The 27,228-nt window shown below is 41.1% G+C and overlaps 1 protein-coding gene across 1 annotated transcript in view; it reads right to left on the reverse strand.

Annotated features, from left to right (window-relative positions):
- ARMC9 (armadillo repeat containing 9) overlaps positions 1-27,228 on the reverse strand; it is a 3,277,521-nt gene that overhangs the window by 495,689 nt on the left and 2,754,604 nt on the right. Inside the window, 1 exon segment of the mRNA XM_044070688.1 lies at positions 13,588-13,703. Coding sequence (XP_043926623.1) covers positions 13,588-13,703 — 116 coding nt within the window.

The following is a 27,228-nucleotide window of genomic DNA, read 5'->3' on the forward strand; positions in this document are numbered from 1 at the left end:
CCAAAATGAGCCTAAACTAACCTTAAGAAAAAAATCCCCACTGCTATATCAGAGACCTACGAAAATAATCATCTAAGTGTGCCAAATATGGATTCTTGTTTTCATATGCTCGATCAGAATTACCTCTCCCACTGAGATGGTAGTCCCAAGGTTTATTTGCACTTATTGTTTTAGCTCCATTTTTCATTCCAGTCACTAACACTACTGGCTAATAGATGAGCCTCAAACATATACACAATTAGCTCTTCTCTTTTTTCACACACAACAATTTGTATTTATTTTTAATACATTCAATAACATTAGTATTAGCAGATATTTACGGTAACATTATTAAATAAATCTATGCTAAAACATGAGATTTTACATAAGAAATTAGTGGCAGGAAGAACATTCACTGGACTAAAAGAGGTGACAAGGGAAAAAAGTTGTAAGCTCTCCATCTTGTCAAGAGACAGAGATAATGGTGTCCTTGATCCTCTTCACTTTTATATATTATTCAGCTGCTCCTACAACTTTTAATTCCTTCTCATCTTTTGGTACTAAACTGAAGGAGGACATTATTAAGCCAGTCCAGGAAACTCTTAATATGAATGGAAATTAAGGTAAAATCTAATGTTCTTCTCTCAAATTTTTATGAGAGGCAAAGAAATGTTTCCTCTGGTTTACAACGTCTACAGGAAAATCTGATAAAGATCTGTATTACCATCTCTTCGACTGCCACTTTTTTATCTTTCTTATTTCTGTGAGAATTCTCTCTTTATTCCATGATTACATAAATTTAGCTATAACTGGCCTGGACCTAACATCAACCTATGTTTTCCATCTTATCCTGTATCCAGCAGTTCAGCTTTCACTTGATCTGACATGAGTTGGGTCCTGAGTCATACATGTCTGTAGATGACAGAACATGCGGCTGTTGCTTTGCATGATGCATCTTAGGCATCATAGCAAAACTTTAGGGAGTGTCAGGAGACTTGCAAAGCTTCTCTTGTTGCATTCTGAATTTCCTTTGATAAGGTTCTATTTTCAATAGAGTCCACCTTAGCTAGAATTTGGTCTTAGCGAGATTCAAATACTTTATCATATGGAATTGGCAATTCAGTGATCTTACTCAAGGTTTGGCAGAGGTATAAGCTTTTAATTCAAATCTAAGACTCTACTTTTCCTACCATTAGGTAAGGGATGTCTAGTTGGCCCCTTAGGTGCATCTTTTGTGGATTCAGTAGAAACTACTGAGAGGTCAGCCTTGGGATTTTTGTAAAGGTGGTTGTAAGATTCAAGCACTCTGTAAAACCTGTCTGGCTTCCTAGCAGCAGGCGGTTAAGAATCAGGATGTAAATCAATGTTTTCAAAGACATCATCCATGACTCATGTGTACAGGAGGGACAGCCGGTGACCTGGCAGAAGGCAAACTCAGCAGTTCCCTTGTAATGTGTCTCAGCTTGGGAGAACTGTTTGCTTTTCCAACTGAGGGCCGCCTTCATCCAGCAATGGGTATCACCAAAAGAATGGTCCTTGGGGGGGGCTAGAAGAGATGGTGCCATCTAAGTCTGAATAAATTTCTGGTGGCAGGTGCCCAGAGTAAGACAACTCACCATCTTTTGAACTTGAGTAATCTAAATCTTCCTGAAAAGCCAACTCTCTGCTTCTCTTGGATGGGGAGGCTTCAGCAGCAGAAATGGATTTCATGAAAGCCATGAACTCCTGTTCTATTTTTAGGATGTCTTTTTTTTCCTGAGAAGAACTAGCTGAAGGCTGGGGCAAAGAAAAGGAAGTGGTTTACTTTGATTAGGTATCTGTTTAGAAGGATGACCCGAGGTTGTGACTGTCCAACAGAGAATTTGGTTAAAATTTCAGTAACCAAGGTAGACAGGGTGTCTCCCTCAAGATCCACAACTAAACATCCAATGATGAAGCCTGCTGACAGACCTTAGACCCAACTGATATCTGTGCTATGTTAACAGTGGTAGGCAGGCTGAAAACCATGTCTGCCTCCCAAACATTTGCGCCAGAGGCTTCAGGTTTAAGAATCACTGGACCAGGGGGTTGCAAAGGTGCTTCACCCGGGTTGTTGGCTGACTTAGGGACAAGAACTGGAACTTTCATGGAAACATCAGAGTCCTTGATCTTTCTGTCTTTTCATTTCTTCAGAATGATAGGAGCAGACGCTTATGTTTGCAAAGACCTGTTGACAGCAGTGGGTTGCAGCACCCCCATGGAAAGTTGTTTAAAGGTTTTCACATGGAATTTTAGACATGATAATTAGAGATGACATGCTGAGGCCCCAAGCAGAACAGACAAAGTAAATGAAAATCTTTCTGTGGGATTTGCTTTCCTACTTCAAGCAAGTGTTGACCTTTTTTAAATATTAAATTAATAGAGGAAAATCCCAACCGGGGTATTTATCTGACTGGAAGAAGGAAACAATATGGAAAAATAAACCAACTGATGGATTGCTATCATTCTGAACACATGTGAAGTCCATTGGACTGCATGACTACAAAGAACTGGAGATGGTGCTGATGGATGCCCTTGTTATATGCTGACATCCAGACAGCAGTCTTTGGAAGTCCATCAGCTAGGGATGATGCAAAGACTCTAGAAATCGAGCTCACTGCGGGCCTCTGCTTAGCAGAAAGACCAAAGAATCAGTACTGCAACATTGACTATGAAGAACATCAATCAGATCTCTGGACTGTTTCTGCTTGGAAGCTATCATTCTTTGTGTAGTCTTCCCACATTCTTTATCCCATAAAGGATGGACTTGGAAACATAGCTGTTAAAGTATAACATTTACCACCCCCAAAAAAAAAAAAAATCAATAAAGATAAAATGCTTGCCCAAAGAAATATAAAATCAAATTTCTTGTTAACTCATTGTTTTTAAAGGTAAACTGCTGGCAAAGGAAGATGCGTTAAAAAAAAATAAATAAAAAAAATAAAGCCAGCAAGTCGGAAATGCATCACATAAGTTCTCCTGACTCCCACATCGGCAATTGACCTGCCTTCAAATAAAAAAATATTTCTGTTTCAGATTTACTTTTTTTTCAAATTATGCAATGTATTCCACCGCAACACTTAAGAAGATCAAAGTCACTAATTCCTTATTTTATCATTCATTCCCTTCATAGGTAGGTACTAGGCTATCAGCCCAAGGGCCTACTTAAGCCTAGCCAGCAAGGTTCCATGGCTTACGCCACCCAAGAAAGTTATTTTCCTGTGCCACTGTCGAGCAAAGACACAGAAGTGATCGCCGGGGTGTATTTCCTATTTCCCATCTACTCATCAAGATTTTTCTTGAAGAGTGCTAATGAAGAACTTTGCTTGACATAAATGGGAAGCTTGTTCCAGAGTATAGGAAGTCTCTGGGACAGGAATCTATCCCTCCAGCATTGTCTTGTTTATTGTGGTGACAAGGTTTAGGTCCCTAGAGCATGTAGCTTGGAGGGATTGGGATTTCTTTAGGTGTAGCATGTCCAACAACTCTGGGTTTGACATAGCTTTATATGTTAGGCAGAGATCACCTCGGAGTAGGCGATATGCTACGGAGTAAAGCTGGAGTTTTTTGAGGTGGTCAGTGTAGGGCATTTGTTTGTGGCCAGTAATCCTCTTTGTGAGGTACTTCTGTGGCCTTTCCAGCTGCTGCAGATGTCTTGTGAGGTACATTCCAAAAGGGGCGTTGTACTCTATAATGGGTCTAATGAGTGACAAGTAGAGGGGAACAATGACCTCTTTTTTTCCTGGATGAGAACCCTTTTATGATGAGGTGTGCCACGTAGAAGGACTTCCTGACTACTGTGTCGATGTGACTATCATAGGAGAGACTACTGTCCACCTGGGTCCCAAGGTCACTTATCAAGCATTCGGTGTTAAGTAGATTGCTGCTTATGTGGTAGTTCATGGGAACAGAGTTTTTACCAAAGGGGATGACACTGCACTTTTTGGCATTGAGCTTAAGGCCATAGCTCTGACACCAGGCATCTGTCTCAGTGAGGCCCTTCTGTAGGATGTCCACATCATTTGGAGACTTAACTATGGCTCTTAGTTTGCAGTCATCTGCAAACTTCATTAGCCAGAGCCCTTCTGTGTTAGCCTGTACTTCAGAGAAGTAGATACCAAACAGGAGAGGTCCCAGAATGGAACCCTGTGGTACTCCACTTGTCACTGCTTTGAGGTCAGATTTGGAGTCTGCAACTTTTACAGTATGGGTTCTGTCAGTGAGCCAGTTGGCAACCCATCTTGTGACATAAAAATTTATACATAGTTTAGTGAGTTTAGCTATAATTCCAGAATGGGGGATGGTGTCGAAAGCCTTGGCGAGGTCAAGATAGGCTGTGTGAACCACCTTACCCTCATCCATGGCTTTGGTGACTGCCTCAAAGAGGTTTATCAGGTTCAGGAGGCATGATCTGCCTTTCACAAACCCGAACTGGGTGGGATCCAGAGTTTGGAGGTTACTAATGTCTTTGTTTATGAGTTCCATGATGATACATTCCATGGCCTTGCAGACCAGGCTCATCAGGCTAATAGGTCGATAGTTTCTGGGATCAGTGGTGGCTACCCCTTTGTGGAGTGGAAAAACTGTTGCTGTGTGCCATTCAGTCGGCACAAAGCCTGATGCGAGGCTATTATTGAACATGGTGTTTAAGTGGGCAGCCAGTTCATTCTGAAGTTCATGTAAAATGCAGCCTGGGATGTTGTCCGGTCCCATGGATGCTGTGTTTTTGGCTTTAGAGAGTGCAGCTTTTACCTGTGTAGTTGTGATTACAGGGACTCTGCATTCTTCCTGTACAGATATGGGCCCTTTAGGGGGTGAGAGGGGGGTAAAGTTAGCACTGAACCTATCTGCCAGGATGTTGGCAATATCTGCTGGTTCTGTAATTTTCGTGCCATTGTGCTATAACTCAGAGCAGATCTGGGTGTTGCCATTGAGATTCTTGACATAGCTATAGAATGCTTTGTGGTTGTCCTTGGATTTAGTGGTGATTTTATTTCCGTAGCTAACTTTGGAGGATCTTATAAGGGATCTCAGCTTCTTACTGAGGCTGACCAGAGAGCTGCTCCACTCATGGGATTTTACTCACTTTTGCAATAGTTTCTTCCTTCTGTTGTACAGTTTGTTTATGGCAGGGGATCACCAGACTGGCTTCCTTTTTTTGGAGGATAGTGTCTTGGTTCTATTTGGGATAGCACAATCCATGCACTCGTGTAAGTGCTTATAGAGTGCATTTGTGTAGGATTCAGCAGTTGTAACTGTATTGTCCATCTGCATGGGTGTCATGAAGTTCACCACTTCTGTCTTAAGAAGCATGAAGCTGGCTTTGGAGAAATTTTTTACTGTGGTTTGCTTAATGGGGGGTGGGAGAGAGATGTAGATATCAAGGGTGATAAGCTTATGGTCAGATCGAACCAACGAGGAGTTGACTTCAGGTGTGGAACACTGGTCACTCATGTTGGTAATGACTAGATCTAGGATATTGTTGCCCCTGGTGGGGGTGTGGATAAGTTGATCTAGGGCACTGGAGTTTATGAATTCCAGAAAGCGGTGAGCTAAGGAGTTGGTACATGAGTGGTTTTCCCAGTTAATGGTGGGGTAGTTGAAGTCGCCCATTATTAGGGTGTTTGGTTGAACCCTAATATTTTCCAGTACATCAAGAAAAGAGGAGTGGGAATCCTGGGGCATGGTGGGGGATCTGTAGCAAGCTACAATTTGGATTGCAGTTTTGCACAGATTTAGATGCACTTGGATAACCTTGGATTCATTATGCTGAGCAACTAGCCTGGAGGTGTGGATATCTTTAATGAATATGGACACACCTCCACCTTTGATGTTTTGGTCCAGGTTACATGGCCGAAAAGTGTGGTATGAGTTATAGCCTAGTAGTGCAGGGGTGCTCTCTGGAGCCTTGAACCAGGTCTCAGTCACTGCACAGATATCGATGTTCTCCATTTTAAGGGGTACATCGAGTGAGTGCATTTTGAGATTTAGACTTCTAGCATTGAGCAGCATTATCCTCAGTTTTTGCTTGCCTGTTCCTGTTATGGTGGTGAATTTGTTATTTGAACCCTGCCTAAAAAAGGCACTATAGGGGCAGCAAGAGCCTTAGCCAGTATCCAGAATCCCAGTGGCGACAGGTGCAGGCCATTTGTCTGTCGACCATGTCATCCCAAGCAGACAGATACTGGATCCCCTTAGAATGACACCAGAAGCTTAGCCAATTTTTGAAGTCAATCATTTTGTCCTTGAACTGTGGTATCATTCAGGGTGATGACAGAATGCTACTCAGGGCTAGGGTCATACCTGCCTGGGTTATAAGATCGGAGAGCTCTTCCATGTCTCTTTTCATGTAGTCCAGGGAGATACATCTCAGGTCAATCACATCAACATGGACAATGACAGAGTCATATTTGTACTTGTTGTGGAATGACCTGAGTGCATGGGTTATGTAGTGAATCCTGGCCCCCGACAGGCAGCTGACAGTAACCTTCTCCTTGTTTAGTCTGGTGAGTGGGACATCAGTGTGCCTGACTACAGAGTCACCTATGACTAGTGTGTTGGGTACGTTGTTTTGCCTTATCGGCTGTGGTTGAGTGGCACACTAAGTCTGTGGGCTGTGTGTCATTTGGGTTGTGTTGGGGGATGGAGGTTGCTTGTGTTTCTGCTTTGGAGGTCTCTGTTGCTTAGACAGTTTATATTAAGAGCCTCCGCGAATGTTTTTGTGTTACTATGTATGGATTTTGGTGGTGTAGATTTAGTGAGACTATGTGATGAGTGTGGCATGGTGCAAATGTTTACCTTCTCCTTATGACTGTCAAGTTAAGTCTTGGTTGGAGAGAGCTTTACCTCCTGATTCGCTAGATAAGTGAATCTCTCACAAGTTGTAGTGTTGGGTGGTAGGAGGAGAGGGTTGTCTGTGTACGAGGCAATTTCTACATTGCCTCAAGATGCCCAGATTCATCAGATAGACAGGAGAGAACACTGGGAGCTGACCCTTGGACATGCCTAAATAAGAAACTATTGTCCTCTAGATATGTGAGGAAAGTGAGTACAACAGCTGTTTTTCTCTAAGCAAGTGAGAAAAGTAAGTACAAAAACTGTTTTCTTCTAGGTAATGAGGAAGGCTGTGTGCTATAGTAATTAGTAGCTTATTTAGTGCTTACATGTTCTGAACAAGTGCTGAGCATGAATAAGCAAATTTAAGTGCTGAAACTAAGAATCTGTATCTGCACTAGACGAGTTACAGGACAGAAACAAGGGCAAATGCAGGCTTTCAAATCAGAAAGTTGAGAGAGATGGAAGATTGCCCAAATGGACAATAACTACAATTTCTGGGCCAGAACCACTCCTTATGGTAGACAGGTTACCTAGTGCTTACCACTCCCACTGATGAGCTAGAAGGCTTCCCTCCAACACAGAAAGGCTTAGGGGGCTCAGAAGTTTATATACAGCCTTGGATACAGCAAATATGTATCTGGAACACTAGTTACAGGAAAGGTAGGAAACTGGCTTACAGGTTTTTTTTTTTTTTTTTTTTACAGAAAAGTAGCAAAAACAGTAGTAAAAACGATTCACATGCAGTGCAAGCTAGCACACTTGAGTATGCACCAATATATGACCAAACACAGTTTAAAAAATGCAATTAAATTAAAAAGGACTAAAAGCAAGTGCAGAAAGAGTTTATTAGGTAGAATGTGGTAAAGAGTTGGGACTGGGGTAGTGTCCCAGATCAAATCTACAGTGGGGCGGGCAACTGCAAAAGCCACCAAATTTAAACTACAAACCAAACATAGGAAGGGTGGGTCGGATAAAACAGTTTCAACAGAGATCTAAGCAACAACTAACAGTACAAACTTTAAAACCAAAAAATATATATACTCAGCTCTGTATATTTACCGATCAGTCTCTCAGAACAGTGAGACAACAGTTTCAACAGAGATCTAAGCAACAATTAACAAACTCTATAAACAAAAAAATATACTCAGCTCTGTATATTTGCAGATAGCCTGTAAGGCAGTCTCTCAGAACACAGGTTCCAGCAATTTGAATGCAGCTGTTACTATACCAACTGAAGACACGGCAAAAAATGGGGGTGAGGGTGGGGAAAAGAGTTTCAACAGAGATCTAAGCAGCAACTAACAGTACAAACTTTAAAACCAAAAAAATATACTCAGCTCTGTATATTTGCCGATCTGTCTCTCAGAACAGTGAGAAAAAAGTTTCAACAGAGATCTAAGCAACAATTAACAAACTCTATAACCAAAAAAATATATACTCAGCTCTGTATATTTGCAGATAGTCTGTAAGGCAGTCTCTCAGAACACAGGTTCCAGCAATTTGAATGCAGCTGTTACTATACCAATTGAAGACACGGCAGAAAATGGAGTGGGTTGGGAAAACAATTTCAACAGAAATCTAAGCAACAACTAACAGTACAAATTTTAAAACCAAAGAAATATACAGCTCTGTTTATTTGCCAATCAGCCTCTCAGAACAGTGAGACAACAGTTTCAACAGAGATCTAGGCAACAATTAAACTCTATAACCAAAAAAATATATATACTCAGCTCTGTATATTTGCAGATAGTCTGTAAGGCAGTCTCTCAGAACACAGGTTCCAGCAATTTGAATGCAGCTGTTACTATACCAATTGAAGACACGGCAGAAAATGGGAGGGGGGGTTGTTTCAACAGAGATCTAAGCAACAACTCACAGTACAAACTTTAAAACCAAAAAAATATATACTCTGCTCTGTATAATCTGCCGATCAATCTCTCAGAACAGTGAGACAACAGTATCAACAGCGATCTAAGCAACAATTAACAAACTCTATAACCAAAAAATATATACTCAGCTCTGTATATTTGCTTCTGTAAGGCAGTCTCTCAGAACACAGGTTCCAGCAATTTGAATGCAGCTGTTACTATACCAATTGAAGACACAGCAGAAAATGGGGTGGGGAAAACAGTTTCAACAGAGATCTAAGCAACAACTAACAGTACAAACTTTAAAACCAAAAAATATATACTCAGCGCAGTGTATTTGCCGATCAGTCCCTCAGAACAGTGAGACAACAGTTTCAACAGAGATCTAAGCAACAATTAAACTGTATAACCAAAAAAATATACTCAGCTCTGTATATCTGCAGATGGTCTGTAAGGCAGTCTCTCAGAACACAGGTTCCAGCAATTTGAATGCAGCTGTTACTATACCAATTGAAGACATGGCAGAAAATGGGAGGGTGGGGTGGGGAAAACAGAGATCTCAGCAACAACTAACAGTACAAATTTTAAAACCAAAGAAATATACTCAGCTCTGTTTATTTGCCAATCAGCCTCTCAGAACAGTGAGACAACAGTTTCAACAGAGATCTAGGCAACAATTAAACTCTATAACCAAAAAAATATATATACTCAGCTCTGTATATTTGCAGATAGTCTGTAAGGCAGTCTCTTAGAACACAGGTTCCAGTAATTTGAATGTAGCTGTTTCTATACCAATTGAAGACATGGCAGAAAATGGGGGGGGGGGGCAGTTTCAACAGAGATCTCAACAACTCCTCACAGTACAAACTTTAAAACCAAAAAATATATACTCCGCTCTGTATAATCTGCCGATCAGTCTCTCAGAACAGTGAGGCAACAGTATCAACAGCGATCTAAGCAACAATTAACAAACTCTATAACCAAAAAATATATACTCAGCTCTGTACATTTGCTTCTGTAAGTCAGTCTCTCAGAACACAGGTTCCAGCAATTTGAATGCAGCTGTTACTATACCAACTGAAGACACAGCAGAAAATGGGGGGGGGGCAGTTTCAACAGAGATCTAAGCAACAATTAACAAACTCTATAACCAAAAAAATATATACTCAGCTCTGTATATTTGCAGATAGTCTGTAAGGCAGTCTCGCAGAACACAGGTTCCAGCAATTTGAATGCAGCTGTTACTATACAAATTGAAGACATGGCAGAAAATGGGGGGGGTTGTTTCAACAGAGATCTAAGCAACAACTAACAGTACAACCTTTAAAACCAAAAAATATATACTCAGCTCTGTATATTTGACAATCAGTCTCTCAGAACAGTGAGACAACAGTTTTAACAGAGATCTAAGCAACAATTAACAAACTCTATAACCAAAAAAATATACTCAGCTCTGTATACTTGCAGATAGTCTGTAAGGCAGTCTCTCAGAACACAGGTTCCAGCAATTTGAATGCAGCTGTTACTATACCAATTGAAGACACAGCAGAGAATGGGGGGGGATGTTTCAACAGAGATCTAAGCAACAACTAACAGTACAACCTTTAAAACCAAAAAATATATACTCAGCTCTGTATATTTGACAATCAGTCTCTCAGAACAGTGAGACAACAGTTTTAAAAGAGATCTAAGCAACACTTAAACTCTATAACCAAAAAAATATACTCAGCTCTGTATACTTGCAGATAGTCTGTAAGGCAGTCTCTCAGAACACAGGTTCCAGTAATTTGAATGTAGCTGTTTCTATACCAATTGAAGACATGGCAGAAAATGGGGGGGGGGCAGTTTCAACAGAGATCTCAACAACTCCTCACAGTACAAACTTTAAAACCAAAAAAATATATACTCCGCTCTGTATAATCTGCCAATCAGTCTCTCAGAGCAGTGAGACAACAGTATCAACAGCGATCTAAGCAACAATTAAACTCTATAACCAAAAAATATATACTCAGCTCTGTATATTTGCTTCTGTAAGTCAGTCTCTCAGAACACAGGTTCCAGCAATTTGAATGCAGCTGTTACTATACCAACTGAAGACATGGCAGAAAATGGGGGGGGGGGGACAGTTTCAACAGAGATCTAAGCAACAATTAACAAACTCTATAACCAAAAAAATATATACTCAGCTCTGTATATTTGCAGATAGTCTGTAAGGCAGTCTCGCAGAACACAGGTTCCAGCAATTTGAATGCAGCTGTTACTATACCAATTGAAGACACAGCAGAAAATGGGGTGGGGAAAACAGTTTCAACAGAGATCTAAGCAACAACTAACAGTACAAACTTTAAAACCAAAAAATATATACTCAGCGCAGTATATTTGCCAATCAGTCCCTCAGAACAGTGAGACAACAGTTTCAACAGAGATCTAAGCAACAATTAAACTGTATAACCAAAAAATATACTCAGCTCTGTATATCTGCAGATAGTCTGTAAGGCAGTCTCTCAGAACACAGGTTCCAGCAATTTGAATGCAGCTGTTACTATACCAATTGAAGACACGGCAGAAAATGGGAGGGTGGGGTGGGGAAAACAGAGATCTCAGCAACAACTAACAGTACAAATTTTAAAACCAAAGAAATATACTCAGCTCTGTTTATTTGCCAATCAGCCTCTCGGAACAGTGAGACAACAGTTTCAACAGAGATCTAGGCAACAATTAAACTCTATAACCAAAAAATATATATACTCAGCTCTGTATATTTGCAGATAGTCTGTAAGGCAGTCTTTCAGAACACAGGTTCCAGCAATTTGAATGCAGCTGTTACTATACCAATTGAAGACACGGCAGAAAATGGGGGGGGGGGATTGTTTCAACAGAGATCTAAGCAACAACTAACAGTACAACCTTTAAAACCAAAAAATATATACTCAGCTCTGTATATTTGACAATCAGTCTCTCAGAACAGTGAGACAACAGTTTTAACAGAGATCTAAGCAACAATTAACAAACTCTATAACCAAAAAAATATACTCAGCTCTGTATACTTGCAGATAGTCTGTAAGGCAGTCTCTCAGAACACAGGTTCCAGCAATTTGAATGCAGCTGTTACTATACCAATTGAAGACACAGCAGAAAATGGGGGGGGGGGGATTGTTTCAAGAGAGATCTAAGCAACAACTAACAGTCTTCTTCTTCTTTCGGCTTTTTCCCGGTTAGGGGTCGCCACAGCAGATCACCTTGTCCGCACATTGAATGGCAGTGGAGTTTTATGGTGTCGAGTTGCCAGCCCGGCGCCCAACCTTCCACAGAAGGCACACTCACATGTACACCTAGGGCCAATTTAGAGTGTCCAATCCACCTGCAGCATGTCTTTGGGATGTGGGAGGAAACCGGAGCACCCGGAGGAAACCCACGCGACCACAGGGAGGACATGCAGACTCCACACAGAAGGCACCCCAGCCGAGGATCGAACCGGAGAACCTCTTGCTGTGAGGCATAAGCAACAACTAACAGTACAATCTTTAAAACCAAAAAATATATACTCCGCTCTGTATAATCTGCCGATCAGTCTCTCAGAACAGTGAGACAACAGTATCAACAGCGATCTAAGCAACAATTAACAAACTCTATAACCAAAAAATATATACTCAGCTCTGTATATTTGCTTCTGTAAGTCAGTCTCTCAGAACACAGGTTCCAGCAATTTGAATGCAGCTGTTACTATACCAACTGAAGACATGGCAGAAAATGGGGGGGGGGACAGTTTCAACAGAGATCTAAGCAACAACTAACAGTACAAACTTTAAAACCAAAAAAATATATACTCAGCGCAGTATACTTGCCGATCAGTCCCTCAGAACAGTGAGACAACAGTTTCAACAGAGATCTAAGCAACAATTAAACTCTATAACCAAAAAAATATACTCAACTCTGTATATTTGCAGATAGACTGTAAGGCAGTCTCTCAGAACACAGGTTCCAGCAATTTGGATGCAGCTGTTACTATACCAATTGAAGACATGGCAGAAAATGGAGGGACAGTTTAGACAGAGATCTAAGCAACTACTAACAGTGCAAACTTTAAAACCAAAAAAATATATACTCAGCTCTGTATATTTGCCGATCAGTCTCTCAGAACAGTAAGACAACATTTTCAACAGAGATCTAAGCAACAATTAACAAACTCTATAACCAAAAAAAATATACTCAGCTCTGTATATTTGCAGATAGTCTGTAGGGCAGTCTCTCAGAACACATGTTCCAGCAATTTGAATGCAGCTGTTACTATACCAACTGAAGACACGGCAGAAAATGCGGGGGGGATAGTTTCAACAGAGATCTAAGCAATAACGTCACCCCCCCATTTGTCTAAGACACCAAGAAAGGGAGGCAAGAACCAGTAAGCAAGGTCACAATGAAAACAGTGTTATGAATTTTTTTAACATGCTTCTAAAACGCAGAAACATGCATGCATGCATGCTTTCACACAAACACACTGGTTTGAAAGTGTCCCTTACTGCCTGATGCACTGTATTTTTTTTTTTTTTTTATCAGTGCATGCTTCCAGGCACATGCACCCCAACTGGCCGGCAGACATCCATCACGGCTAGTGAAACTTGCAACACATGGTGTCCCTGAGATGAAGCTACTGCAGGCTGACTTCAATAATGCTCTTCTCTCCTCCACACCAGGAAGCCAGAAATAGCCACTCATTTCAGTCCTCCCATAGTTTTTGCCTCTAGTGGCTTGGATGCCAAGTTGAGTTGGCCATCTGGGGAGTAGTCAAAGTCAAAACATCTGTGATGCAGAGCCAGTAATCTGCATCAGAGATTATTTCCTTCATGTTTTAATGTATTTTAATGTCTCTGGGTTTCATACTTACACTACATGTACAATACGATGTGTGCTTGGGGTGACAGGTCTCTGAAGAGGTTCATCAATGCTTTGATTTACAGTTGGCAACATTTTCCTTTTCACTTTCATTGTGTTAGTCATTATCTGGAACAAAAAAACAAATGAGAGTATAAAAATCATTGCACTTGGATAATCTTACTTTAGTTAAAACTATGCTGCTAGAAAATAAAGGTACTGATAACTAACATTCCTAATGTGTAGTTAGCGATTTCAGAGAAAGTTGACTTCTGAAATTAGCTTTCTCTTACTGCACGGTAAGAAAGAACAAGACACACAGCCATGAAAATGATTTTAGAATCATATAAATGATAGAAGTGCCACCTCTTGCAATAGTTTACAACAAACATTGTCAAAGTTATCAATTAAAATACTCTTGGAAGCAATACGCACATATCTGGGCTGACAAGTTAACAGCCTCCATATCATTGCTGGAACCTGTGTCTAACAGAACTCTTTTCAAACTATCTGGAAATATACAGAACTAAGTATATTTTTTGGTTCTTCAGAATTGTGTACTGTAAATTGTTGCTGGACTAATTTTATTCAGAGTTGTGCACTGTTATTTTTGATTCACTGTATAGTTTTTCAGATCTCTGCTGCAAGTGTTTGGTCCCACCTCTCCCTATATTCTGCTGTGTCTTAAGTTGGTATAACTGTTTTTTACAGCTTGTGTCATTTGACTATCTGAAGGATTACTTGCATAATGATGGACCCTGTTAGTTAACAGCCTGCATATCACTGCTGGAACTTGTGTCTAACTGAACTCTTTCAAACTATCTGGAAATATACAGAGCTAAGTATATTTTTTGGTTCTTCAGAATTGTGTACTGTAAATTGTTGCTACACTAATTTTATTCAGAGTTGTGCACTGTTATTTTTGATTTACTGTATAGTTTTTCAGATCTCTGCTGAAAGTGTTTTGTCCCACCTACCCTCCTTTCTCTGGTTTATTGTTTAAATTTAGTGGCTTTTGCAGTTGCCCGCCCCACTGTAGATTTGATCTGGGACACTCCCCCCAGTCCCATCTCTTTACCACATTCTACCTAATACACTCTTTCTGCACTTGTTTTTAGTCATTTTTAATTTAATTGCATTTTTAAACTGTTTGGTCTAATATTGCTACATACTCAAGTGTGCTAGCTTGCACTGTATTTGAATTTTTACTGCTGTTTTAGCTACTTTTCTGTAAAAAAAAAAAAAACTGTAAGCCTGTTTCCTACCTTTCCTGTAACTAGTGTAGTCCAGTTACAGACTTGCTGTATCCAGGACTGTATGTAAGCCCCCCCCCCCCCCAAGCCTTTCTGTGTTGGAGGGAAGCCTTCTAGCTTGTCAGTGGGAGTGGTAAGCACTAGGCAATCTGTCTACCACATAGGGAATGGTTCTGGCCCAGAAATTGTAGTTCTTGGCAGTCTGGGCAATCTTTTCCATCTCTCTCAACTTTCTGATTTGAAAGCCTGCATTTGCAATTGTTTCTTTCCTGTAACTAGTCCAGTGCAGATACAGATTCTTAGTTTTAGCACTTGAATTTGCTTATTCATGGTCAGCACTTGTTCAGAACTTGTTGTAAGCACTAAATAAGCTACTAATTACTATAGCACTAAACCTTCTCATTACCTAGAGGAAAACAGTTTTTGCACTTACTTTTCTCACTTGCTTAGAGAAAAACAGCTCTTGCACTCACTTTCCTCACTTATCTAGAGGAAAATAGTTTGTTTTATTCAGGCATGTCCAAGGGTCAGCTCCCAGTGTTCTCTCCTGTCTATCTGATGAATCTGGGCATCTTGGGGCTATGTAGAAATTGCCTCATGTACACAAGACAACCCTCTCCTCCTACCACCCAACACTACAACCTGTGAGAGATGCACTTATCCAAACTGGAGGTAAAGCTCTCTCTAGCCAAGACCAAACTTGACATTCAAGAGGAGAAGGTAAACACTTGCACCACACCACACTTATCACATAATCTCACTAAATCTACACCAGCAAAATCCACACATAGAAACAAAAAACATTCGTGAAGGCTCTCAATAATAATCTGCCCAAGCAACAGAGACCTCCAAAGCAGAAACACAAGCAACGTCCACCCCTCCCAACACAACCCAAACGACACATAGCCCACAGACTCAGTGTGCCACTCAACCACAGCCAATAAGGCAAAACAATGTATCCAACACACTAGTCATAGGTGACTCTATAGTTAGGCACACTGATGTCCCACTTACCAGGCTAAACAAGGAGAAGGTTACTGTTAGCTGACTGTCGGGTGCCAAGATCTGCCACATAACCCACGCATTCAGGTCATTCCACAACAAGTACAAATATGACTCTGTCATTGTCCATGTTGGTGTGAATGACCTGAGACATACCTCCCTGTACTTCATGAAAAGAAACATGGAAGAGCTCTCTGATCTTGTAGCCCAGGGCAGGTATGACCCTAGCCCTGAGTAGCATTCTGCCATCACCCAGAATGATACCGCAGTACAAGGACAAAATGATTGACTTCAACAATTGGCTGAGCTTCTGGTGTCAATCTAGGGGGATCCAGTATCTGTCTGCTCGGGATGACATGGGCGACAGGCCACGATGCTTTGCCAGAGATGGCCTGCACCTGTCACCCCTGGGATTTCAGATACTGGCTAAGGCTCATGCTGCCTCTATAGTGCCTTTTTTAGGCAAGGTTCAAATGACAAATTCACCACCGTAACAGGAAGAGACAAGCAAAAACTGAGGGTAATGCTACTCAATGCTAGAAGTCTAAATCTCAAAATGCACTCACTCGAGGCACTCCTTAAAATGGAGAATATCGATATCTGTGCAGTGACTGAGACCTGGTTCAAGGCTCCAGAGAGCACCCCTGCACTACCAGGCTATAACTCATACCACACTTTTCAGCCATGTGACCTGGACCGGAACAACAAAGGTGGAGGTGTGTCCATATTCATTAAGGATATCCACACCTCCAGGCTACTTGCTCAGCATAATGCATCCAAGATTATCCAAGTGCAACTAACTCTGGGCAAAACTGCAATCCAAATTGTAGTTTGCTACAGATCCCCCACCATGCCCCAGGATTCCCACTCTTCTTTTCTTGATGTACTGGAAAATATTAGGTTTCAACCAAACACCCTAATAATGGGCGATTTCAACTACCCCACCATTAACTGGGAAAACTACTCGTGTACCAACTCCTTCACACAACACTTTCTGGAATTCATAAACTCCAATGCCCTGGATCAACTTATCCACACCCCCACCAGGAGCAACAATATCCCAGACCTAGTCATTACCAACATGAGTGACCAGTGTTCCACATCTGAAGTCAACTCCTCGTTGGTCCAATCCGATCATAAGCTAATCACCCTTGATATCCACATCCCGCCCCCACCCCCCAATAAGGAAACCACGGTAAAAAATTTCTCCAAAGCCAACTTCATGCTTCTTAAGACAGAAGTGGTGAACTTCATTTTATTTATTTTTATTTAACATTTGTTGACCGGGAAAATCCGACTAGGGTCCACAGATCCTGTTTTCAGTGGAGGCCCGGGGAGAAATGCTCCAGAAGCATGTCTTTAGAATGTGGGAGGAAACCGGAGTACCCGGAGGAAACCCACGTGAACGCAGGGAGAACATGCAAACTCCACACAGAAGGTACCCCAGCCAAGAATTGAACCGGAGAACCTCTTGCTGTGAGGTGACAGCATTAACCGCTGCACCACTGTGCCACCCAAATGACACCCATGCAGATGGACAATACAGTTACAACTGCTGAATCCTACACAAATGCACTCTATAAGCACTTACACCAGTGCATGGATCATGCTATCCCAAACAGAACTAAGATGCTATCCTCCAAAAAAAGGAAGTCAATCTGGTGGTCCCCTGACATAAACAAACTGTACAACAGAAGGAAGAAATTGTTGCAAAAGAGAGTAAAATCCCATGAGTGGAGAAGTTCCCTGGTCAGCCTCAGTAAGAAGCTGAGATCCCTTGTAAGATCCTCCAAAGCTAGCTACGAAAACAAAATTGCCACTGATTCTAAGGACAGCCACAAAGCATTCTATAGCTATGTCAAGAATCTCAGTGGCAACACCCAGATCTGCTCTGAGTTATAGCACAACGGCACGAAAATTACAGAACCAACTGATATTGCCAACATCCTGGCAGATAGGTTCAGTGCTAACTTTGCCCCCCCACCCCCACCCCTAAAGGGCCCATATCTATACAGGAAGAATGCAGAGTTCCTATAATCACAACTACGCAGGTAAAAGCTGCAATATCTAAACCCAAAAACACAGCATCCATGGTACCAGACAACATTCCAGGCTGCATTTTACACGAACTTCAGAACGAACTGGCCCCCCACCTAAGCACCATGTTCAATCAAAGCCTAACATCAGGATTTGTGCCCACTGAATGGCATACAATAGTTATCCCACTCCACAAAGGGGGAGCCACCACGGATCCCTGGAACTATCGCCCTATTAGCCTGACGAGTCTGGTCTGCAAGGCCAATGAACGTATCATCATGGAACTCATAAACAAAGACATTGGTAACCTCCAAACTCTGGATCCCACTCAGTTCGGGTTTGTGAAAGGCAGATCATGCCTCCTGAACCTGATCGACTTCTATGAGGCAGTCACCAAAGCCATAGATGAGGGTAAGGTGGTTCACATGGACTATCTTGACCTCACCAAGGCTTTCAACACCATCCCCCATTCTGGAATTATAGCTAAACTCACTAAACTAGGTATAAATCCCTACGTCACAAGATGGATTGCCAACAGGCTCACTGACAGAACCCACACTGTAAAAGTTGCACACTCCAAATCTGACCACAAACAAGTGACAAGTGGAGTACCACAGGGTTCTGTCCTGGGACCTCTCCTGTCTGGTATCTACTTCTCTGAAATACAGGCTAACACAGAAGGCCTATGGCTAATGAAGTTCACAGATGACTGCAAACTAGGAACCATAGTCAAGTCCCCAAATGATGTGGAAATCCTACAGAATGGCCTCGCTGAGACCAATGCCTGGTGCCAGAGCCATGGCCTCAAGCTCAATGCCAAAAAGTGCATAGTCATCCCCTTTGGTAAAAACTCTGTACCCATAAACTACTACATAGACAGCAGTCTACTTAACACCAAATGTGTGATAAAAGACCTTGGGACCTAGGTGGACAGTAGTCTGTCCTTTGATAGTCACATCGCCACAGTAGTCAGGAAGTCCTTCTATGTGGCATACCTCATCATAAAAGGGTTCTCATCCAGGAAAAAAGAGGTCATTGTTCCCCTCTACTCGACACTCATTAGAACCACTATAGAGTACAACGCCCCTTTTGCAATGTACCTCACAAGACATCTGCAGCAGCTGGAAAGGCCACAGAAGTACCTCACAAAGAGGATTACTGGCCTCAAACAGATACCCTACACTGACGGTCTCAAAAAACTCCAGCTTTATTCCTTAGCATATAGTCTACTCCGAGGTGATCTCTGCCTAACATATAAAGCTATGTCAAACCCAGAGCTGTTGGACATGCTACACCTAAAGAAATCCCAATCCCTCCGAGCTACACAGTCTAAGGACCTAAACCTTGTCACCACAATAAACAGGACATGCTGGAGGGATAGATTCCTGTCCCAGAGACTTCCCATATTCTGGAACAGGCTACCCATCCATGTCAAGCAAAGTTCTTCATTAGCACTCTTCAAGGAAAATCTTGAAGAGTGGATGGGAAATAGGAAATACACCCCAGGGATCACTTTTGTGTATCTGCTTGACAGTGGCACAGGAAAATAACTTTCTTGGGTGGCGTAAGCCAGAGAACCTTGTTGGCTAGGCTTACGTAGGCCCTCGGGCTGATAGCCTAGTATCTACCTATGAACATAGTTTGTTTAAACTAAAATCACTCTCCTTCCCTCTCCCTTGTCTTCTCAAATCTCTTTTGTTCTGAGAAATACACAAAATGGTCTTATAATTATACTGATGACCCAGGAGGATATTAGACTGCTTTAAAAGATGTGAATGACAAACTCGGTTTTACTGTTGCTGAGCAATGAATAGCAGCTATGCAGGATATTCACAACAGGAGGATTGCTCAGAATCTCTTTCTTAACAGTCAATACCTCACAGCTTCTGATTTCCCAGCAGTCTTACTTGGTATACCACTGCTTAGTGATGTCATCAAGCTAATCACATAGTATCAAAACAACAGGATATACCATTTAGTCCTTTCCTGCCCCTTACTTCATTACGCAGTTTCCATGGTAATTGTATTCATTTTCACTCCAGATTCACACAACTAGTGAAGCAGTGCACAGAATTTTACAATTTTTACATTAACACAGATATGTCGCCTCACAGTAAGACGCTGTTCGGTTCGATTCTCAGCTAGAGCGTCTTCTGCGTGGAGACGTGTGAATGGGCGTACCTTCATTGAAGGATGTGCATCAGGGCTGGTAACTTGGCACATAAAAATCAACTACCAATCATTAGCGGACTGGAGTTCCACTGTGGCGACCCCTAACCGGGAAAAGCCGAAAGACACAACAATATATATATATATATATATATATATATATATATATATATATATATATATATTCACACACACACATACACATATATATGTATGTATACACACACACACACACACACACACACACACACATATATATGTATCCAACCCCCAGTAAACTGCACACCCACTCACATTAACTACAGCTAGCTGTGTACTAGGCCCACACTAAGATGCATTAGTAGATAATGCTCTAGGACAACTAAAGTCCAGTATTACCTGGAGAGTTTAACTGCATGCAAATCACAGCAAAGCTGTACTAGTACAAAATGCAAAATAAAGACTGAAATCCAAACTACACGGGTCACTTGGTGCTTGTCTACAGCATGGCTGATTACTACAATTTTATCAGTCAAGCATTTACAATGAAATACAGCTAAGAAATAAAGAACAGTTTCTGAAGCCACACCCATTTCCATGAATTTCTTCTTCTCATTAACTATCAAAACATCTAGAAGCTTGATAGGATTAGACGAAAACCATCAACATTTTACTGCAAAGTTATATTCAAAATCCAAGGAGATTGTCGTGATACAAGTCTTTTCTTTGAGAATCAATATGCAACCAATTCTTAATCTTGCATTTCAGAGAAACTTCACATCATTGCATGAAGGACAGACCACCTGTTTCCATTTTTAGTAATAAAACAGACTAGCTATTTCTACTTTACACTAATACATTTTCAGTAGTCATTATAACATCCAACAGGATTACTTCAGCTCAGATTAATGTGTTTACATGACTTATGCTAATCAAAGATAAAAGTGCAGTGATGACTTTTAAGATGGTTGCATAGTGAGTAACAGGTTTATTAGAGGTGTATCAGTGTGAAAACTGAGAATTTGTTTAAAAAGCCAGTCAAAGTCCTGAATTGGGGAAAAATTCAGCTACTGACTAGATGTCAGCAAAGAAGAAATTTGGATAAACTACCGTTCTGTAAAATCTTACCATAACGGTAGATGTCTAGATGTCCTTCTCTTCATTGCTGCAATATTCCTTACATTAGGAATGCCCTGCCAAGGGTGGCCTGATGTCCGGCCAGTATAGCAAAATCTTTAGGTTGCCTTAAGGCATGCTGTACGTCACACATATGCACATCGCAAAGCATAGGGCACAAAGCTGATGCCCGGATGCACCATCCTCAAAACTGAGAGCCCCAGAAGGAATACCAATCCAAGGAAAAGAGAGGTAATCAGTACATCCAAAAGAGAAATGGACCAGAGGGAGGGAGAGAATATTGCAACAATGAAGAGAAGGACATGTACCATTATGGTAAGATTTGTCACAACTGTACTATGTCCTTCCATTTCACTGTTGCAGCATTCTTTACATTAGGGAGAGTACCAAAGCTCAGGCAGAAACTTGGGATGAGGAAAGATCAGCAGAGTCCTCTAGGAAGCCGTGAAGGATGGCCCTAGCAAAACTAGCTCTTGCTCTGGAGATTCCATCCAACTTGTAGTGCTTAGTAAATGTATGCACAGAAGTCCAAATAGCTGCCTCAGGAATAGAGTTAATATCCAAACCCTTGAAAAAAGCACCAGAAAAAGTCACAGCCTTAGCAGAGTGAACCTTAACAGAATAAGGAAGGCTCTAACCACAAAAGGAATAAAAAAAGAAACAGCTTTTGAGATCCAAGAAGAAATCGTTTGCTTGGATACAGCTAACCCTAAGGACCTAGGATGAAAGGAAACAAAGAACTGATCAGATTTCCTAATAGTCTTAGTCTTATCCAAATAACATCTGAGTTGTCTATCCACATCCAATGTGTGCAACACCTTCTCGCTGGCAGACTGTGGAGAAGGGAAAAAAGTGGGCAAATGAATAAACTGATTAAGGGACAGCTCATTCACCACCTTAGGCACAGAAGAAGGATTAATATGCAAGGACACCCTGTGCTTATGAAAAACCATAGGGCTTGAAGCTCAAACACACATTGGCAGAAGTAAGAGCTAACAGAAGTATAGTCTTCCAAGAGCAATGTTGCAAGGAAACTGAAGGCTCAAAAGGAGCTTGAATCAGTTTTTTACAAAACTAAATTAAGATCCCAGAGAGGTCTTTCTGGGAGGTCTAATATGAAGGATGTCTTTTAGGAATTGTTTAGCCTCAAATATAGAAACTAAAGGAGAAGATAAAGGCAGACAAGCAGAGATAGCTGATAAATTTGCCTTAACAGAAGAATAAGCCAACCCAGCACTGAGCAATTTACACAGATAAGACAGAACCAAAGGAGTATCCGCAGAAAGTGGATCAAGGTTTCAAGACAGACACCAAACAGAAAACCTCTTCCATTTGGATAAATAAGATTTCCTAGTATTGGGTTATCTGGCCTCCTGCAGGACCCTAAGCACATTCTCAGAAAACAGGTATCTATGTGGAATCAAAATCCTGTCACCCACAGTGTCAGCTGAAGTGGAGACAGGTGGGGATGGATGAGAGATCCCCCATCTTGTATGAGTAGGTCCACCCTGTAAGGTTACTTGTGATGACTGTGCTTGGCTACATGCAGAAGAAGAGGGAACCAATGTTGTCCTGGTCAAAAGGGAGTCACCAACAAGATTTTGGGGGCATCCTGTTGAATTTTGAACAGGACTTTTGGAATGAGAGGAAGGGGAGAGAACGCATAAAGAAACATCCCCTTCCAAGAAAAAGAGAGGGTGTCCACCTTCCAAACCAGAGGAACTGGGACTCTGGCATAAAATATAGGAAGTTATCGGTTCAGAGGGGAGGCAAATAGATCTATTTGAGAGTAACCCACCAGTGAACAATGTCCAGGAACACATCCCTGTGAAGCATCCGTTCATGTGATTGGGCTAAGGACCTGCTCAGATTGTCTGCTACAATGTTTTGACCCAAGGGAATGTAAACTGCTGAAGAGCCACGTGCTACTGGATAGCAAGATCCCACTCCAAGAGTGCCAAGAGGCAAAAAAGATAAGATCTTGTCCCCTCCATTTGTTTACATACCACATCATTGTGGTATTGTCTGTAAATACCTTGAGAGGTCTTGGGGAGAAAAGAGCATGAAAAGCCTGAAACGTCAGCAGAAAACCTCACATCTCTGACACTGATGTGCTGTTTCTGTTTAAAAGGTGACCACATCCCCTGCACTTTTAGGGAGCCAAAAGCTGCTCATCATCCTACATCTGAAGCATCTCTGAACAGCACCTGAGAGGGAAGAGGGGGATGAAAAGGGAGCTCTGGATTTACAAACAACTGCTGGATCTACCAGTGCAGTTCCTTCTTCAGACAAGGCAGAAAAGGAACTACAAATTCTAGGGGATGTGCATGTTGAAGCCAAACTGACTTCAGGAATAGGTGAAACTTTCTCATGTGGAGTTTGGCCAGAGGAAGTATATGTCATGAATCCCACAGCTTAAGGAAACTCCCTGGCTATAACAGAAGCCAGAGGAAGGAGAGATTGAAAGAAGGAAATGAGTGTCAAGGCTTTGGAAGGAGGCAGGGATGCCAGCATAGGCACCATCTGAATCCTGCACCCCAGAAAAATATGGTCCTGAGAATGAGTCAGAAGAGACTAAGTTTATTGTGAACCCCAGGCTTTGCAGAAGGGAAATAGCAAACTGAAGATTTTGCAATAGGATCTCTGGAGAGGATGCCTGAAACAGGAGGTTGTTCAAGTAAGGAAATAATTGGAGCCACTGAATCCTGCAAAAAGGAATTACAGGAGAGAGGCTTTTTGTGAATACGCTTGGGCAGTAGAACGGCCAAAGGACAAAGCACAAAACTGAAAATGCCAGGAAGCAACAGATAAATATAAAAAGTTCCTGAAAAGGGGATGGATCGGAATATGGATATAAGCATCCTTGAGATCCAGAGAAATCACATAACCCTGAGGAAGCAAGAGAGGGAACAAAGTCTGAAGGGTCAAAATTCGAAAGGGACAGCACCTTCAGAAAAGTGAAAAACCAGGAACCAAATACCTCCAAAAGTAAACGTTGGAAGAAAGCTCAGCAACCTGGGTGGAAGTGCTGGATCAAATACTGTGTTGCTGCCGTACTTTAAGGAAGACAAACTCCAAGGTCCATAAATGCTCAAAAAGAAATTTATTGATACAAACTAAAAATACATAAAAAACGTCGACCTAGGTTTCGTCCGTGTCTCCGAACTTCTTCAGAACAGTTAATGTTGTACAAGGACCTCTTAAATATCTTCCTTAATTAGCAATTAATTACTTAATTGTTCAATTAACTTTCCGTATACAACCAACAGTTTCTGGTGCACAAATAGCCAGTATACACCGTGTGCAAGTACCATCAAGTGAAAAACCAAAAACCAACAACTGAAAAATAAAAACCAACAACTAAAACCACCAGTTGAAGCAATATACACAATTTGTTCTAAATCTATGATGTATGAATAATTAATTAACAATAATAAAAAACCAAAATTGATGATAATAATAATAATAATAATGATGATAACATTAATATTAACATAGCCAAATTGTGATAATATATATATGTGTTTGTATATATAGTTATTACTGTAATGAATGTACTGTAAGCAATGTAATTAAAATATTAACTTATAATAAATTTATATTTATCTTTTATGTTGGTTATGTGTAACTATATGCAAGGGGAAAGAAAGAGGGAAGTCTAAACCCACAAACAAACATAACAAACAAATATCCAACCCAATGTCGTACCAAAGATGTATGTACATGTGTGTAAAAATAGATGAAAATACTTGAGGTTCGTTAAAAACTTGTGTCCATTAAACAATGTAATTCTTTAAATAGTTAAAAATGCATTGAATACATGATTAAAAATAATAATAATAATGAATGCAAAAATAACAATGAATATACAGATAATAAATATACATATGTAAATACTATAAAACCCTCTATAGTACATATATCTGTATGTATATAATAGTGTATATTGATTGTGTACATGTATGTCCAGTTATATATAATGTCTCCGACATACCCAATAAGGTGTCCATGAATGACATCCCACAAGTAAATACTAAATACACACTTATTATACAAATGTACTGTGCTAACTAAACATATACTTATGTGTACTAATTTGTGTATACAAGGTTAAGCTTATTGAATAAATAAGATAAAAAATATATACATAGTTATAAATAGTACATAATGAATGCAAATACACCAATAAATATACAAATTGATAGATATAAATATAATATAATGTAATATAAAAAAACTCATATAGTACATGTATCTCTAAAACATGTACACCAAAAGTAAATCAAAATCAATGACCCTTAATGTTGTTAAGCCGTAAGATAGGCTTTATACTGATGTATTCATTAAGTCCAGGGTACTGATGTGCATTAAGATATATTTGCATCCTTAATTCTAGGATGTCCAAATTAAATTTAGTTAATTTACCCTGAATTTCACCTTCAGAAAAGTGATTAGATGAGACTGGATTGGTCTCCAAGTACTTTCTTTTCTGGGTACTAAAAACATCTTGGGAGAAAAAAAAACTCCCCCTTTGGGGCACAGGCACCTCTTGAATAGAACCTTGAGTCAAAAAGTCCCAAAGCACCTCTGGATAGAAGGAGAGTAATTCCTGATGGGGCTAAGGAACATCCATAAGAGGGGGAAGGGATTTCCAAACCATGAAATACCATACCCAGATGATTAATAAACAGGACCCGGAAATACTGAGCAATCTGTAGCCAAACAGGGGGAGGAGGGGAAGAGAGAGAAACACACACACACACACACACACACACACACACACACACACACACACACACACACACACACACACACAAAGAGAAACAGGAAAGTGGCTGAGAAGAATAGGATAGTCAGACAGCACCCAGTTTATCTGGAAAAGGAAACTTCTGAGGCACTGAAGTCTGAGGAGCCTTAGGAGAGCCAATAAGTACCAGGACATATGGGCGTGACAATTAACACCTTTAAAAGCCAACATAGTAGAGGTGTAAACCTTCTTGCCTAGCATTTCCATGGTCCTGCTATCTTCATCAGAGGACAGTAACTTGGGAGAAGAAAGCAATTGAGAGGGCTTGTCAGAGGCTGCAGACAACAACGAGGAGTCAATAGCAGGACACGTGTACAAAACTTTACAGTCCTCAGGTACCGTACAGAACCTATCAGGTTTCTTGGGAACAAGTGGCTGAGAGTCCGGAGCCTAAGAAACACTGGAAAATGCATCCAACAAGGCAGCCAAAATGGGAAGAACAGTGGAAGGTTTAGGACAGTCCATCTGCAGCAACTCATAGTAACTTTTATGTACCTCAGAGACCTGAGCACAATCCCATTTAAAGAATTCCATCATCCTGGAGATAGTGTCCCCAAAATTAATCTCTTCAAAGGGAGTATCAGGACTGGTAGATTCCTCTTCCTCTGATCCATATTCCAAAGGAGAAGAAATCTGAGAAAAGTAAGCAAGGGATTCCTCATCTGAATCCAGCTGATCCTCAGAGGAATCCTGTTCTCTGGGTCTTGTTTAGGGGAGTATCAAGTGGGGCTGGAACAGAAACTCCCTGAGGAGGTTTCTAGGACATTAAAGTGCTAAACAAACCCTGAGTGAAGGCATGCCACTCTGTGGATCCTTGGCTGCAGAAGAAATATATTTAGTCTTTTGTTTTTTCTTCAATGGGATGTCTGCCTTATAAAATTTGGAAGGCTCTGACCCAGGATGTCATTTAGTGAGGGTAGTAGGGACAACTTCTCTGACTAATATCTGAGGAACACCCCTAGGCCTCTAGGAAATAATCAGATATGGTTCTCCCTGAGTGTCCACAACAGACATTTGCAAGCCTCCTCTGGTATGCTTAAAGTTGTATCCCTGCCGGCCTCCAACCTGGTTGTAGCAGAGGAATCCAATGACAAAGCTGGGTGAACCTCCAGGCAATCACTCACCTCAAGAGAGATGTCCAGCAGAGGCTGAAAAGCAGACGATTCCGGCCTAAGCTTCTGGGCCTTCTTCTTCACTAACAACTGTCCCTCAGAGTGGGAAGTACCCTCCAGTGTGTCTTTTGCAAGACACTGACTTTCAAGATAAATTG

This window comes from Protopterus annectens, chromosome 4.part1 (genome assembly GCF_019279795.1).
Source record: "Protopterus annectens isolate FY-2018-M chromosome 4.part1, PAN1.0, whole genome shotgun sequence".
In the NCBI taxonomy this organism is placed as follows: domain Eukaryota; kingdom Metazoa; phylum Chordata; order Ceratodontiformes; family Protopteridae; genus Protopterus; species Protopterus annectens.